The sequence below is a fragment of the Carcharhinus amblyrhynchos genome, chromosome 19 (genome assembly GCF_965287045.1).
Source record: "Carcharhinus amblyrhynchos chromosome 19, sCarAmb.v2.hapA, whole genome shotgun sequence".
Lineage (NCBI taxonomy): Eukaryota > Metazoa > Chordata > Chondrichthyes > Carcharhiniformes > Carcharhinidae > Carcharhinus > Carcharhinus amblyrhynchos.
In genome coordinates, this window is record NC_137342.1 from 30,834,120 (window position 1) to 30,852,077 (window position 17,958).

The 17,958-nt window shown below is 39.6% G+C and overlaps 1 protein-coding gene across 4 annotated transcripts in view; it reads right to left on the reverse strand.

The window, feature by feature from the left end:
• Window positions 1-2,094: 2,094 nt before the first annotated feature.
• The window catches only part of orc5 (origin recognition complex, subunit 5), a 103,592-nt gene continuing 87,728 nt past the window's right edge, over window positions 2,095-17,958 (reverse strand). For all 4 annotated transcript variants that reach the window (XM_080207470.1, XM_080207469.1, XM_080207471.1 and 1 more), the window contains exons 14-15: window positions 9,934-10,046; window positions 2,095-2,557 (exon numbers count right to left, since the gene is read on the reverse strand). In XM_080207470.1, the coding sequence (XP_080063596.1) occupies window positions 2,512-2,557; window positions 9,934-10,046 (159 nt within the window). In that variant the 3' untranslated portion in view covers window positions 2,095-2,511. The remainder of the gene's footprint in view (window positions 2,558-9,933; window positions 10,047-17,958) is intronic.

Sequence of the window (17,958 nt, forward strand, 5' to 3'; positions counted from 1 at the left end):
TTCCCTCCCCTATCCTCGAGAGGGTCAACCCTCTCCCTAGCTACCCTCTTGCTTTTTATAAAGCCTTGGGATTTTCCTTAATCCTGCTGACCAATACTTTTCATTACCCCTTTTAGCCCTCCTTACTCCTTGCTTTGTGTGTTCCCAACCTCCTAGCCTTGACAAATGCTTCCTTTTTCTCTTTGACTAGGCTCGCAATATCTCTCGCTATCCAAGGTTCCCAAAACTTGCCATACTTATCTTTCATCCTTACAGGAATGTGTCGATCCTGAATCCCTATCACTTGAAAGCCTCCCACATGCCAGATGTTGATTTGCCCTCAAACGCCTGCCCCCAATCTACATTCTTCAGTCCTGCCTAATATTGTTGTAATTAGTCTTCTCCCAATTTAGCACCTTCACACGAGGACTACACTTATCTTTATCCAACAGTACCTTAGAGTTTACTGAATTGTAGTCACTGTTCCCAAACTGCTCCCCTACTGAAACATCAACACCTTGCTGGGCTCATTCCCCAATACCAAGTCCACGCCCCTAGCATTAAGTGAGTCTCAATCAATATAGGGGAAAAGTTAAAGTCTTCCACCAAAACAGCTCTGTTACTTTTACGCCTTGCCAAAATTTGCCTACTTATCAGTTCTGCTATCTCCCACTGGCAGTTGGGCAGCCTATAGTAAACCCCTAACATTATGACTACATCCTTCTTATTCCTGAGCTCTACCCATATTCCCTCACTGTATGAACCCTCCAAGGTGTCCTCTGCAGTATAGCTGTGATAGTGTCCTTAACCAGTAGTGCAACTCACCCACCTCTTTTACATTCCCCTCTATCCCACCCGAAACATCTGTATCCTGGAATGTTAAGCTGCCAATCCTGTCCTTCCCTTAACCAAGTCTCTGTAATGGCAACAACATCATAGTTCCCAGTACTAATCCAAGCTCTAAGTTCATCTTCCTTACCTGTTACACTTCTCACATTGAAACAAATGCACTTTAGTCACCAGACCCTCATTGATTAGTAACCACATCCTGCCTGCTCTGAGTCATACTGGGCCCACTCTCTGCTTCCCCTTCAGCTAATTCACCTTTGCTTTGATTTCCAACCCCCTGCCAAACTAGTTTAAATCCTTTCGTGTGACACTAGCAAACCTCCCAGTTAGAATACTTATGCCCTTCCAGTAGAGATGCAATCCATCCTTCTTGTACAAGTCCCACCTATCTGGACCACTGGAGAAGGCCCCAGTGGTCCAGATATCTGAAACCCTCCCTCCTATACCAGCTGTGTAGCTATACGTTGAGCTGCACTGTCTTCCTATTCCTAGCTTCACCAGTGTGTAGCACAGGAAGTAATCCTGAGATTACAACCCTAGAGGTCCTGCTTTCTATTTTTCTACCTAACTCCCGAAACTGCTGCGGCAGGACCTCATCACTTCTCCTACCTATGTCATTAGTACCTATATATACCATGATGTCTAGCTGTTCACGCTCTCCCTTCAGAATGCTTTCTGCCTGTTCAGAGACATCCTGGACCCTGACACCAGGGAGTCTCTTTCATGTCCACAGAAGCAGCTATCTGCACCCCACACTAGAGTCCCCTATAACTATTGTTCTAATGCTCTTTATCTCTCCCTGCCTAACAGAGCCAGCCTTGGTGCTGCTGCTTTGGCTGCTGCAGCTGTTGTCCCCTGATAGGCCATACCTCCCCCAACGGCATCTTGTGGGCTATTTGTATAAACAGACAGCATATACCTGAGCAATTTTCTCTCACTGTTGGGTAGATGCCAGGGCTGTAGCTGTACTGGAAAAGCTTGGCCAGGGGTGCAGGTAGTTCTGGAGCACAAGCACAGTTGGGAAGTTGTCAGCACGCACAGACATTGCTGTATCTTCAATATGTACTTAAATTACTGAAACACAGACATGAATTAGTTTTATTATCTTCTAAAGCTGAAAAAACATACCCCTGGATGGGTATTTCTCTTCAAATGTTTAATAAGATGAACAACAATAGAACACAATTATTGCATTGTATTTATTTCTATAAACTAAAAATAGAAGTTTTTTTTACAGAATGAACAATTACCACAAAATCCCTCAGAGTTATTACAGCAGTCAACTCAAAAAAAGACCCATCACAAATAAATGACTGCCAGACCACATTTTGAGAAAAGGACACTTCACAAAGGAAAATAATTGCAAGTAAATATATTTCAGGTAGCATTTGTGCTAATATAATGTTATTATGTTGGAACAGATTGTGCTGAATTCCTGCTGCTAATAATTAACACTTAGCTCCAAAATACTGAACAGTCCCTGGTAAATAGTTCATTGTAAAGATCCATTCTGACCAATCATGATATTTTCATCAGATCCCATACTGTGCTAACACCTGCTTGGACAAATCCAATGCAGTCAAAATGCCTCTATCACTTATCCACGGAGTAGATAGATCAGTATGAATTGGTGCAAAAGCATTGATCAAAGTTTGCAGTATCCATATGGTTGTGCATCTGGTCTCACAAGAAATCATACAGGTATCGCACTATGTCAAAATTCACAGTCCTAGAAGGAAGAAAAAATGAAACAATAGGTCATCAATCACCTCACAAGGTTTGACCAGTTAATATTGTAATGAATTTAAATCTTACCTACATTAGAAATTAATCTTGTGCATGCTATAAACCTACCTGTTATTACTTGGTCCAGTTACATTGCACCTTCTGTGTTTTCTTAACATCGGATGCATATTACTTGTTGATCATATATTATTGGTTTTGTATGAAGTAAAAGGAAGTTCTCAGAATTAAATATTTTAACCAGAGCCTAATTTTCATGTCCCTGGTAAACATCTTACACAGAAAGACGCATTGAAATTGGCCACATGCCAGCATTCAGGTCAAGTGTGCAACTGATACTCTGGTGATGAAGGGGTATCATAATTGAAAATCAGGGGAGTGCTGAGGTTGAATCCACAGGCAAGAGGCCTAAATTTCCCCGTCAGGCCTGAAGAAGTACATAGTTTGTACAAAGAATAGGCTGCCTCTGGTATGTTCCTTTGCAGATTCAGCATTTTGATAAACAATGTTATCCAACTATCAACACATGCCACTTGATGTTTCTGTCATTCATGCCTACTGGTGGCCACAAGGGTGTGGTCTGTTCAAAACATTTCAGAATTCAGCAAGGCTGTTGCTTGACACAAAACGATCTGTAATACTGCAATGGATAATTCAGTTTGCCGCATGCAGTATCACTATCTTGCTAGCCAGCTATAAGGCATGTTCATCCTTGTCCACCTTAGTTAGAAAAATTCTCAAATTGCTGACAGGCCACTCTGATTTCTTGTATTGTGGGTGATGGTCCATTCATAGAAAGTCATTTTACAATAAAACATTTTAATGCCTACAGTTGTGTTTTTTTTTATTGACCCTTTATCTAACTATTCCCTTGCCCCCAACCCCGCTTCTCCAACATCACCACCCCCCCCAACCCCACCATCATCTGGATTATTTGCAAGACAAAAATAGAAAATGCTGGAGAAACTCAGCTGGTGTCACAGCATCTGTGAAGAGACAATGGAGCCAATGTTTTGAGTCAGGATTTTCAGTTCCAGCATCCGCAGTATTTTACCCTTTATCGTGTTTGTAAGACACTTTCATACGGAGAAGTGCCCATCCACATTGAGAACAAAGCACAGAATTGTAACAATAATTGTAAATATTGTCTGTGAGATAACGGATCTTTGGTTAATTGTATGAAATGTACTAGTTTGACACATATACTGAATATCCTGGGAAATAATGTATTAAAATGTTTCTCCTCTTGAGGTGACAGTAGTGGTTCATTGAAAAATAGAGGTCAAATGAATGAAGAAAAATGTAACCCTTTATTTCAATCACTAAATTACCTTAAAGAACTGCTCAAATGGAAGTTGCTTGCTTAAATATTTCCTAAGAGTTAATACCTCAACGTTCAGAATCTTGCAAGTACCTTAACTAAAGCAGTTCAATTTGAAATTCAATTACAAGGGTAGACAGAACCACATTTATTTTTTCAAGTGATAAAACAAGAAATTTAGCATATCTCTTCATGCCATGACTACCTAATGAGACTTAGCAGTAATATTATTACAGAAAATTTGAACTAAGCTCATAATTGGGTATTATGTAAATGTAATTTGCATTCCATCTGTTTGCAAGACAAGTCCAAGCAAATATTTAGAAGTTCTCTTGAGGCATGATCTGTACCTGGTATCAGCCAACCAACTTTCTACTTGGTGCTGAAATCTTACACAAATTGGCATACATAATGCTTCCAAACATCAACAGGCTAGATTTAACGGTCAGTGGTGAACTAATGCCACCTACCGTACATTACACTTTCCCACAGACACTGCATGAAATTTACACTGGAACTTGTGATAAGAGTCACTTCAGTACAACATTCTCTACAACTGATTTATGACCTGTGAGAACAGGGCAAGCAACTATCTCCTTAAAGGAATATTTTATTTAGCACCCAGATTCTGAACTATGAATTAAATATTTTAATTTACACTTCCATGTCAAATCCTGCACAGAAAACAAAAGAGACCTTGATGATTATTTTCCAAACGTCGCTGGATTCCGGGGAAGTGCCGGAAGATTGGAAAACGGCTAATGTTACGCCGTTGTTTAAGAAGGGTGCCAGGCAAAAGGCAGGGAATTATAGGCCGGTTAGTTTAACGTCTGTTGTAGGTAAAATGTTAGAATCCGTGATCAAGGAGAAAATAGCGAGGCATCTTGAGGAGGATTGTTTGATAGAGCAGACGCAGCACGGTTTCGTTAAGGGGAAGTCGTGTCTGACGAATTTATTGGAGTTCTATGAGGATGTGTCTAGGGCGGTGGATAGAGGAGAGCCGGTGGATGTGGTGTTTCTTGATTTTCAGAAGGCGTTTGATAAGGTGCCTCACAAGAGGTTATTACAGGTCAGGGGACATGGAGTTGGGGGTAGGGTGTTAGCGTGGATAGGGGATTGGCTGTCAAATAGGCAGCAGAGAGTGGGGGTCAATGGGTGCTATTCGAATTGGCGGTTGGTGACTAGTGGAGTGCCCCAGGGGTCGGTGCTGGGGCCTCAGCTATTTACCATTTATATAGATGATCTGGAGGAAGGAACCGAGTGTATAGTGTCGAAATTTGCTGATGACACCAAGATTGGTGGAACGGCAAATTGTGCGGAGGGTGTGGAAAGTCTGCAGAAGGATCTAGATAGGCTGGGCGAATGGGCCAGGAACTGGCAAATGGAATTTAATGTTGGCAAGTGTGAAGTTGTCCACTTTGGTAGGAATAATGGTAGGAAGGACTATTACTTACATGGCAAAAAACTGCAGCATACGACGGTGCAGAGGGACCTCGGGGTCCTTGTGCATGAGTCGCAAAAACCCAGCCTGCAGGTGCAGCAGGTGGTCAGGAAGGCAAATGGGATACTGGCCTTCATAGCGAGGGGGATTGAATATAAAAGTAGGGAGGTCTTGCTGCAGCTGTATAGGGCACTGGTGAGGCCGCAGCTGGAGTACTGTGTGCAGTTTTGGTCGCCACACTTACGCAAGGATATTTTGCCTTGGAGGGAGTGCAGAGGAGGTTTACTAGGCTGATACCGGAGTTGAGGGGGTTGAACTATGAGGAGAGGCTGAATAAACTAGGCTTGTACTCGTTAGAGTTTAGAAGAATGAGGGGAGATCTCATTGAGACATATAAGATGATGAATGGGATGGATAGGATAGAGGTGGAGAGGCTCTTCCCGCTCAGAAAGGACAGTAGGATTAGAGGGCACAGCCTCAAGGTAAAGGGGGGGTGGTTTAGAACGGAGTTGAGGAGGAACTTCTTCACTCAAAGGGTGGTGAATCTCTGGAATTCTCTGCCTGTTGAAGTGGTGGAGGCTGCCTCGCTAAATATATTTAAGACGCAGGTTGATAGGTTTTTGATAGGCAAGGGGATTAAGGGTTATGGGGAGAGGGCGGGAATGTGGAACTGAGACACGACAGATCAGCCATGATCTTACTGAATGGCGGGACAGGCTCGAGGGGCTAGATGGCCTACTCCTGCTCCTATTTCTTATGTTCTTAACAATGGTATTAAGAGATAAAAGAATTTTTTAAAAAAAACAATTTTTTAAAAAAATCTCTAACAATAATTAAACTCTGAAGGGAAGAGTCACCACAATCATAGCTCGTTTTTTCAGTACCAGAGAGGTAGTTTAGTAAGAATTAAGACTTCTCATGCCATTAAAAAATTATGTGGAGAAGTCCTATCATCATTCACCTATTTAGAATTTATCTATCGCCTGCATGCAGCAACATCACAACATTCCAGGCATCTCAATGCAGAATTTCTCAGCAAGCTACTACTGTAGGGCAGTTTCTGGGGAAACCTGATAAGTTAAAAAGCAACTTCCGGTATGGTTGTAGAATGTTACTCTCCAATTTATACTTCAGTAGCAATGAGTCCCAATAGTCTAACTGCTATTTTTATTGCAAACTTCATGTTGAAGTTCCTATTCATACATTGAAATTCTTCCTTAAATTTTGGAAAACTCCCACAGGATTGGAAAACTACCAACATATCACTCTTATTCAAAAAGGCAGACAAAAAGTATAGGCCAGCTAATTTAACATCTGTCACTGGGTAATGTTAGAGTCCACTATAAAGGATATGAAAGCAGGACTTTTAGAAATACATGGTATAATCAAGCAGAATCAGCATGGGTTCATGGAGGGGAAACCATACGACAAATTTATTAGAATTGTTTGAAGTGGTAATGAACAAGATAGATAAAGGGGAATAGTAAATGTAACATACTTGGATTTCTGAAAAACATTTGATATGTTACAGCACAAAAGGCTACTTAATAAGCTAAGAATCTACGGTGCAGGAGGTTGTATATTAGCATGTAACAGAGGATTGGCTAACTGATAGATTGAGAGTTGGGATAAGAGAGGCATTTTCAGGATGGCAACCTGTACCTAGTGGAGTGCTACAAGGACTATTGCTGGGGCTAGAATTATTTGTAATATATACTAATGACTTGGATTAGGGAAGTGAATGTACTATTGCCAAATTTGCAGACGACACAAAAATTGGTCGGAAGGCAAGTGGTAAGGATGACACAAAAAGTATTTATAGGAATATAGACAGGTTGGATGAGGGGCAAAAAAAACTTGGCAGGTAGAATATAATGTAGGAAAATGTGAAGAAATGCACTTTGGTAGTAAAATTAAAGGAGCTAAATATTATTTAAATGGATTAAAACTGCAAAAAACTACAGCACAAAGGGTTTTGAGGGCCCTCATGCATAAATCACAAAAGTTAGCATGCAAGTTCAGCAGATACTCAGGGGAGGCAAATGGAATGTCAGTCTTTATTTCAAAGGGAATGGAGTTTAAAATTGACACTAGTTAGACCACACCTGGAACACTGAACAGTTTTGGTCCCCTTCTCTAAGGGGAGACATACTGGGATTGGAGGCAGTCCAGAGAAGGTTCATTAGGTTGATTCCAGGTGAGGAGGGATTTTCTTATGAGGAGAGGTTAAATAGTTTTGGCCTGTACTTTTTGGAGTTTCAAAGGATGAGAGGTGATCTTATTGGGGTATATAGGGTAGTGAGGGGGCTTGACAGGTTAGAAGCTAAGAGGTTTTTTTCTTCTTGTGGGATAGTCTAGAACCAATATCTCAGAGGGCAGCAAATCTGTGGAATTCTTTATCACAGAAAGCTGTAGAGGCTGGATTGTTAAGTAAGTTTAAGGCTGAAGAAGACAAATTTTTAATCAGTATGGAATCAAGGGTTAGGGGGATATGGCAGGAAAGTTGAGGATTATCATATCAGTCATGATCTCATTGAATAACAGAGCAAACTGGTGAGCCAAATGGCCTACTCCTAAATCGTATGGCCCTGATTTGATTTAATTTATTTTATTACTGTCACATGTATTAGCATACAGTGAAAATATTGTTTCTTGTGCATTACATTGACAAAACATACAGTTCATAGAGAAGGAAACGAGAGAGTGCAGAATGTATGTTACAGTCATAGCTAGGGTACAGAGAAAGATCAACTTAATGCAAGGCAGATCCATTCAAAAGTCTGACAGCAGCAGGGAAGAAGCTGTTCTTGAGTAGGTTGGTATGCGACCTCAAAAGTTTTGTATCTTTTTCCCCGAAGAAAAACAGGCTGTCCAGCTCAAGGACTAAACTCTCAATCACGTGACTGTTAAAGAGCTCTCGGAAATATTATTTCAAATCAGCCACAATAATTAGTTTTCCAATTCCATCAGATATTTTAAGCTGCAGAATTAAAAGGCAAACCCATTCGCTGAAATTGCTTTAACCCAGAGTATTACATTTCTCCTGAATCTTTTAAGCTAAATACAGAATTTCTATTTATTACATAATACTGACCACACGTGCTATAAATTTTCACTGTATTAAGTTCTGGTGCTATATGAACTTAAATTCTAATCGAGTTCACTTAAGACTTTAACTAGACATTTTAAGAAGTAACTCAGGAAATGCTAAATAACTTTAATTTAAAGATTACAGGGTAGGACTTCATTAACAGATGACAGTACCAACTTTCCAGCTCAGCCTTGGGCACTGGTTGACACTTGGTCTCGGCTCTCTCCCCATAAATTCAGCTGCCCTACGGACAGTAGGGTCTTTGACAAACTTATTCTGCAACTTGCTCAGTGAAAGCTGCTGCTTATTAACTCTTTCCAAGCCACAACCCACAACATGATCAATTCTGTTATTGCATTTTGAGTGGCCTAAATGAGGCACGGTTAATTTCTTTGGTTTCAGGGATGCGTGATCAATTTATTATTGGCTTCTCGAGGGCAATGGCCATCTATTGATTGCATTTCCCACTGTCCCCTGACTGGCCCTCCAAGGCTTACTTGGTGCTTTACTTGGTCCAATTACTTGTGGGACCATCCCTCTCATTAAAGTCTGTTTCTGTTACTTCTTTTAATATTAAAATATTTAGCAATTTTTCAAAACAATTAGTGTTTTTTAACAAAGGATGTTTTTCAGAATGGAGATCTGTATCAAGTGGTTTTAAATTAATGCTTGAAACTGATTGGTGTGCTAAATATAACAACTCATTCAACTAACACATTAAAGTGTCAAAGAACAATGGAGTAACAAAAACTAATTATAGAACTTAATTCTAAATTTACTAAATCAAACATTTTTTTGAAAGAAAGTGACTTATTTTAAACAACACAAGTTAAACTGCACTAATCTAATGCACAAGGCAGAATGTTTTAACACTAGTTTTTCTTCGCAGAATAGGTCTTTACATTACAGGATGAAGCTGATAATTCTAATTGCTAGGGAGGTGGCTGGTTCACATAAGTGTTGTTCAACCTTGATGTCTTGCATCATTGGCTTAAGGGCCACATGTTTTTCTCCCTTGTCATGTTTGACTATGCTGCTAAGACAATGTAATGAGCTAATGTCCCAGAATTCAGCATAAAGTCATACTGGGTTGGCATACAGATTATTTGACTAATGTCCATAACTAAGCATAAACAAATAGTAAATAATTATCAAAGTTAAACTTACTTACGCTGTGAATACTGAACACAAAAATTAGGCAGGTGTATTGTACCAAAGTGCCTTGCACCCTCCCTACCATTATACTCTACATAAACTGAAATATTATCTAAAGCATCTAACAAATATATTTTTAATATTTCATCAGCAATTTAAAGACTGAGCATCATTTTTAAAGTTTATGAGCCGAGGTAAAATAAAATATCTAATGGCAGATAAATCATCAAAACTAACATATAGAATATACTCATCATACCTAGTGCCTCCACAGTGCAAAAGGATAACCTGATAATTTCATTTAAATACCTCAGTTCAAATGTTTACAATTCAGCAGAAGACTTGGTCATATACCTGGCAATTGCTCTGATGAAATCAAGACTTGCTGTGCATTTATATTTTGGCCCATCCAGCTGATCATCATGACCAACTTGAGTTAATAGTTGAAGTGCCACCAGCGAAGTAATCTGAAGATGCAAACAACAATAAAGATTGTGTTTTAACAGCATTCCATATTATTCTATAAATATTAGTTAAGTTGATAAACAAAAAGCTTAGACTATGCAATTAAAATATTTAGTAATTTTTCAAAACAATTAATGTTTTTTAACAAAGGATGTTTTTCAGAATGGAGATCTGTATCAAGTGGTTTTCAGTGCTAGAACCTCTGTTGTGAGGTGCGAGTAAGCATGCACCTGCAAGCGTGAGTGCACTTGTGAACGTGAGCATGCGAGTGAGAGGGTGCATGAGTCAGATTGTGTGTGATCAAGGGTGCGTGTGCACGTGCGAGCGTGTGTGCATGGGAGCAATGAGTGTGCGAGTATGTGAGTGAGGGCAAGCAAGTGTGTGTGTGTGTGTGCGAGAGCATGAATGTGCATGACTGAGAGAATGTGTGACAGACCGGGAAAGAGAGAGCCTGGCTCACTCCTAATCTCAGGGCTCACGCTCACTCTCATGTAACAACATACACTAATACACACGGCATTTTCCACAACTGTCTGAGAGGCAGGATTGGAAACGAGAATTCCTGTGGGCAATCTGATTTAGGTTGGCAAGATTTAGTGTTCCGATTTTCCCAGCCGCAAACCAATGACGTTGAACATCAGGATCCCTATTTGAATGTAGTTAAATGTAATTATCAGGCCTTTATGCCTGATAGCTCCCCAACCACCCCTCCTTCAATCTCTGTTGCACTGGGGAGGGGTGGAAGTTTGTTCTATTTTTACTTTTTTGTATTAGCACATCCTTTTCCTCCGATCTTTGAGCCTGCCTCACCAGCGTGATGTCTTCAGACATGGCCCAGTGCCTAACAATATGGTAATTCCGGTAGTGTCCAAGTTGTTTTTCCCACATGCTGTCACTATTTGAAAAATGAGAAAATTCTGCCCAGTGGGCACGGGTGAAGACGAGTGAATATGTATCCTGAGACTGAGCCAGAAAAACACAAGTTGACCCTCATACTCCATTGGTCATCTTTATTACACATAATTTAAATTATCAATTTAAATTGCTTTATTTTCACTCAGCAAGTTATTTTCTTCAGACCGTAATATTTTAATTGAAATTCATATTTAACGTAGCACCAAATCTTATCTTTCGAAATTTGTTCATTAACTTGAGTGAGAAAAAAATTGAAATGTGAGCCCCACACAAAAATATTGGGCAAGCCGACCTCAGATGCATTGTTTTCTTCTGCAACAGTTTCCAACTAAGGGTAGTGTACTCATTTTGATCCTAGTCACTGACAGTTGCACTGTTGTCCTCTTGGTAATTGCCAAGCATTTAGAATAGTCACACCATCCCACGCAGCAGTACCTCCACTTTATCAGCTTGCAAATTTTTATCCTGGAGTCATATTTTGGTATTCCTTTCAGGTTCTGCAGCCACTGTGCTTCATTCAATCTTTTAAAAGATTGAAAAAGACGCACAGACTATTTGCTACCAAATTTTGAATAACGATTTTTGACTCCCATTTACATTTAAGTGCTCAGTTCCTCTTACAAACTTCCCAAGAGCACCCTGTAACCTGTTGTCTCAAGCAACTTCTGTATTACTCCCATTTGGTGATCTCCTCGTGGTCCATAACATGGTCTGGGAGTTCATCCAAGTATTTAGTTAAGGCCCATCACTGAACCTTTCAGAAGATTAGCCCACTTCCAAATGAGCAAATGTTATGTTCACTGACCTGTTTTAGTCCCTTTTTTTAAAATGTACTTTGCCAAATATACTTTATAGTGGAAGTAATCCATTTGCTAGTTCAAAGTACTGAAAGTTATCTAGTCCAACCTTGAGTTTGCTTCTGGGAGGGCAGCAGAAATGCACAGAGCAACTATATTCCCTCTGCTGGCATTCCTGCCTCAGTGAAAGGAAACCTCCATCCATGTTTATGAAAGGAATAGTGGGTTAATGAGGTTACAAACTTGGATTATTAGCTACGACTTCACTCTTCTCCCTGGCCAACTCTGAAGCTGAACCTAACCACTGAGAACCTTGGCGTTGTATACGACCCCTGCACGTGCTTCCTACCACACATCTACTCCATTATTAAAACTGCCTATTTCCAACTCAGTAACATAGCCGAACTCTGCACTTACTTCAGCTCATCTGCGGCTGAAACCTTTATACCATGTTGACATAGCCAGTCTACCATCTTCTACCCTACATTAACATGAATTCTCCAAGACTTTGCTGCTTGTATTCAAATTTGCATCAAGCCTCCTCACTCACTTGTTCCAATGCTCGGTGTACTAAACCGAGGTCTAGTCCAGCAACACAGATTTTAAAAATCTCATTTATCATTTCAGATCCCTCCATGGCCTCACCCCTCCTATCTTTGAAACCATCTCCAGCTTTACTATCCTCCTACATTTTGTGTTCATCCAATTCTGGTATCTGGTATATCCCCCAGATATAATTTACCCACCATTGACAGCTATATCTTTAGTTGCCTAGGCACCCCAAGCTCTGGGATCCCCTTCTTAAACTCCTCTACTTCTCTCTCCTCCCTTTAAGATGCTACTGAACATCTACCTTTTATCTGTCTTAATATCTCCTGGAGTGGCTCAAAGGCAAATTTTGTTTATGTACCTGTGAAGCATTGATATTTTACTCCATTAAAAGTGCTATATATATGCAAATAGCTGTTAAAGTGCAGTTAACGATGTCTGTATGTATGCAAAAACCTCTGTCCTTGTTCGCAGCTGTCTCTGGCGCTGCTGAAAGTCACAGTTTTGGCTGAAATGACAAATTCTCCATTATCACTTGCAGCAGGGTGGGCACAGACAAGATCAGGGGATCCTACCCATAGCTGTTGCAATGTGGTTGACGATGTGTGTATGTATGCAAAAACCTCTGTCCTCACTTGTGGCTGGTGTCTGGTGCGCTGCAAGTGAACAAAGTTTTGGCTGGAATGCCAAATTCTCCATTATCACTTGCAGACGGGCGGGCACAGACAGGATCACAAGATCCCGCCCACAGACTTTCAAAGGACGTAGACAATCTTATTTACAAATTTGAAGTATGTGGACTAAAGGTCAGTGACAGTGAGGACATGAAATCAACTAAGGGACAAAAACAGCGTCATAGTGAATGGTTGCTTTAAAGGTTTAAAGTAATAATATGGTTTTCTCTGGGATCAGTATTATGACCATTGTCCTTTTTAATATATATTAAGTGACTTGGGCTTGGATAAACTGAATAATTTGAAAGTTTTCAGATGGTGTTAAACTCAAATGTAGTAAATAATGAAGAAGACAGCAAAGAGCGTCTGGTAAAATTTGCAGACATATGGCAAATTAAATTTTACGTACTGAAATGCCAAGTGATGCATTTTGAGGGAACAATGAGTACAGAAAATATAAGCCCATCAATGCACCCTTAAAAGGGGTGCTGGAACAGATAGCATGGGGCACGGGCACACACACACATCTGTGAAACTGCAGAATAAGTTTAGAAGACTGTAAAAAGCATGCAAGATTCTTGGCTTCTTTAGTATAGGAATAGTGTTAAAAAAAAACCAAAGCAAAATACTGCACATGCTGGAAATACTCAGCAGGTCTGGTAGCACATGTGGAAAGAGGTACAGAGTTAACATTTTATGTTGTCAACCTTTCAACAGAGTGACTGGACTATTCCCTGCACTAAACTTTTAGGAAAGATGATACGGTCTTAATCAGGATATTGAAGGAGATTTACGAGAGTGTAGCAAATGTGAAGGACTTCAATTATGTGGAAAGACTAGAGGACTTGGGGCTTATTCTTCCTATAGCAGGGAAGGTTAAAGGAGATTTGATCAAAGTGTTCAAAATCATGGAATCATTTGATGGAATTTATAAGGAGAAACTGTTTTCAGTAGCAGGTGTCCAATAACCAGAGGACACAGATTTAAGATAATTGGCAAACGGCAGCGACACGTGGAAATGTTTGTTTTAGGAGCAAGTTGCAATGATTTGAAATGCGCTGGCTGAAGGGGTGGTTGAAGCAGATCCAATAGTAGCTTTTAGAAAGAATTGGAATAAATATTTGAAGGTAAAACTTTACAAGGCTATGTGAAAGGTTCAGTGATTGGATAACTCCAAACAATGACTAGCACAGGCCCAACCGACAAAATGGCCCCCTTCTGCACTGTATCATTATGACTTTAAAGACCAAAAAATGAAATAAAAGATCTCAAATGTAAAATGCATCTGTTTACCAGTTAAGACTGCAGGACAGCATGGTGGCACAGTGGTTAGCATTGCTGCCTCACACTGGGTTCAATTCCTGCCTCAGGTAACTGTCTGGAGTTTGCACATTTCCCCCATGTCTGCATGGGTTTCCTCCCACACTCCAAAGATGTGCAGGTTTGGCGGATTGTGTGCCAGGGTGATTTGCACTGTTAATACATGGGGTTACGGAGATAGGGCCTGGGTGGGATTATGGTGAGTGAAGACTCGATGGGCCAGATGGTCTCCTTCTGCACAATAGGGGTTCTATGTTGCACCATTTGAAAGTTGCATCCTTAATTTATCCATTGTATTTTTCAGGTGTTTAGTGAAGTGTGTTCATCGGGTTAACTGAACACATTTTCCAGAAGGTGTCCATTTGAAAATATAGCAGTATAAAAAAAATTAAAAATAAATGTTTCAGAGATTTTATTACTACCATCTTCAATGGAAGGTAGAGAAACCTTCCTTTACAATATTTAGATCAAGAGCACAAAACATTGAGCACTATGTTCCCATAACTATTTGAAATGCCTGCAATTGAACACCAAGAAAGAAAACTCTTGACGGTTATCGGCAGCCCCCAAAGTACACAGCATTCTTTCAAGTCTACATTCCAACATGTTTCCACAGCAACAAATTTTAAGAGTTCATCTATTTAAAAATAAATATGTTAGGATTGTTGTGATGCAATACTCTGTGACTCACTAAATGACAAGATACAAGATTTGTATAACAGAAGAATAAACTGCAATGTTTTAAGTGTGATATCAAAATAAAAATTCAGGGAGTAAAAGAAAACTTGCATTTGTATAGCACCATTCATGATCACAGGGTGTCCCAAAGAGCATTAACCAATTAATCACTTCTGAAGCGTAGTCAATTTGGTGATGTAGACAAACATGGCAGTTAAATTTGCAGGTAGCAAGGTCGCACAAACAGCAGTGGCCAGGTCATGTTTTCTTATAGTCATTAGTTATGAAATAAACAGTAGCCACCCCCTTTAGTGCAAGAGAGAAGGTATGTTGACTTTCCACCTTGGTGGAATATCTTGGTAAATCTTTGGCTGTCATCCCTTGCCACAAAGCACTAGGATTTACCCTGAAGCAAGCTTTCTCCAGGGTAATGAGGAGTTGCGTACAATGGGAAAATGAAAGTGACTCGGGCCCATATTGAGGTCAGGATCAGTGTCATGCAGTGTATCACACTCAGCACCTGGTCAAAGGGGAACGTGTGAAAATTGGCTTCTTCATTTCAGAAGTCTATCAGCCACAAATTCTATTGTCAAATGGCAATAGTGTGCCAATTCACAAATGTAAATAGTACCAAACAAGATGGTGACATTTAATTAGGGAAATTTGTTGCATAGATAGGGTGCTTTGAACGTACTGTAATTGCTGCCTTTTCTCTACCTCTGGTTTCGATGGTCAAATTGAAAGGTCAAAGACACTTGGTTAAGGTTGGATAGTGACATCTACTCTCACACAGTTATGAAAATTAGGTCATATAATTTTCTTAACTAAAATTCTGTTCTTCCCTTATGTGGAGCTGGTATTTCTGCTCAATTATTATTACTTGAGTTGGGCCTCAACAGCGAGCATCAATAGGCTATTCTGGCATGGAAAATCATAACCTAGCCAATGATAGCACTTTCACTGCTGTTCTGGCTGAAATTACTCAGAATAGGACATGGGCCCGTCCTGGGTCCTTCAGGGGAAATCCATAAATGTCTCCATACATCCAGACAGTCGCATACCCTTTATATAAGCCTCTACTAATTCTTATGCTATTTCACTCAAGTCTGATTGTAAAATAATAAAACTGCTTTAATTAAAAAAGGGCTAGTGATGTCTCTAAACATAGAGGTTCATCATACAACAAACCCACACTGCAGAGATTCTGATGTGTGTTCAAGTGTTGAAACAATTTAAATAATTTTCCAAAAATCATATTCAGAAATCACCGAATCATGATCTTAACAAAAACAGATATAATCTATCGCAGCTAAATCACTGTGCTTAAAACTAGGTGAATGATGATCACAAATAGATCGCAAATTACAAATGGAGACAATTTCACTCATGCATGCCCAGCTGTTGAATTAAGTCTTTTTCTTTTAAATCTGCACTTTATATAACATTGCAATCCTCTAGCTTCATAGAATCAGAGAATAGAATCAGCTGGGGTGCTAAACACAGTTCTGGGCATTGCACCTTAGGAAGGAAATGAAGGTATTGGAGATGGTGCAAAAAAGATTCAGGAAAATAGTTTCAGGGATGAGAAACTCTAGTTATGAAGATAGATTGGAGAAGTTGGGGCTGTCTTCCTGATCTGATAGAGGTATTCAAAGTCATAAAGAATCGGTGCAGAGTAGATTAAATTTAGACTGTCTTAGAGTGCAATGGAAACAGATTCAATCAAGGCATTTAAAAGGAATCTGAAAAGAAAACGTGTGCGTGGATATGAGGCAGAGCGTGGGAGCGGGGCAGCATGCGGGAGTGGGGGGAAGAGAGAGCAAGTGATTTATATTTGTGTGTGTGGAGGTAGCTGTGAAGCACTGTTGGCCCAGAGCAGAGGTCTATTAGAAACTAAGGGTGTTTCTTTTTGAAGCTACCAAGCAGGAATGCAGTAAGGTCCAGGCTCAAGATGGAGAGTCACCAATTGTGAGGTATTGAAGGGAGAGTTGGCAGGTCACTCATCAAGATACTAGTGAAAGGACTTCAAAAGATCCTGTATCTCAGAATAACTGGAACACTGAAGAAAATCCGAAGTGAATTCCCAAAAACTGTGGCATCCTCTGGTTTGGTTTCAAAAGTGAATTAACTTTTAAGACCGTGTAAACTACAGGGAAACTCAAAGTTGAAAGGGGTTAAAGGATCAATACTTATCTTTTGTTCAAATTTGAGTCTAAAGTATAAGTATTTACAAACTGCTGTTAATTTAGTGCTTGCAAAGTTTAAGTCATGTTGAGTAAAGTTTTGATTAAAATGCAATCTTGGGGATTAATTCTTCTAGTTAATAACTTCCAGTTTGAATTCCTCTTTAAATGTAATGGTTTTTACTGGAAACAAAACAATATAAATCAAAAACATTTCTATTGAATATGGAATTTTGAAAGCAGTATGTATATTCCTAAAATTTAAATTTAAAGATACGAATTAGGAAATGGAATGCATGATTAAGTTGTTTTCTCTTTCTTTGGACTGTTCATTTTATCACTGAGGTATTAAGTTAAATGGTATTTTCATCATGTTCCTCTATACTTTGAAGACATCCATATGATGGTTAAAGAATAACTTTTTTTCAGTGTCTTTTTTGAAGGCTCAGTGCCATTTACCCAGGGATTATCCACACTCTCCCAATTCTGCATTTGATCATAGCTCACAAGCACAACATGCCCGACGATCAGGTTATTAAAGGGCTGCCAAAAAGTTAATAACCAGATTATGCTAAATCTTAAATCTATGACAATCCAGTTGGATGAGGATTGGTAAGTGGTGGAGGAAAGTAAAAGAGCTGATATTTGAAAATTACAGCAAAGACATTATGCTTAAAGGAAGCCATTTTACCTCTACTTATAATTAAAACGAAAGCCTGTAATGCTGAATCTTGCTGACTGCAGCATGTAACATTTCCAGAAGTGTACACATGCTTTAATAACTATAAATCTCCGTTA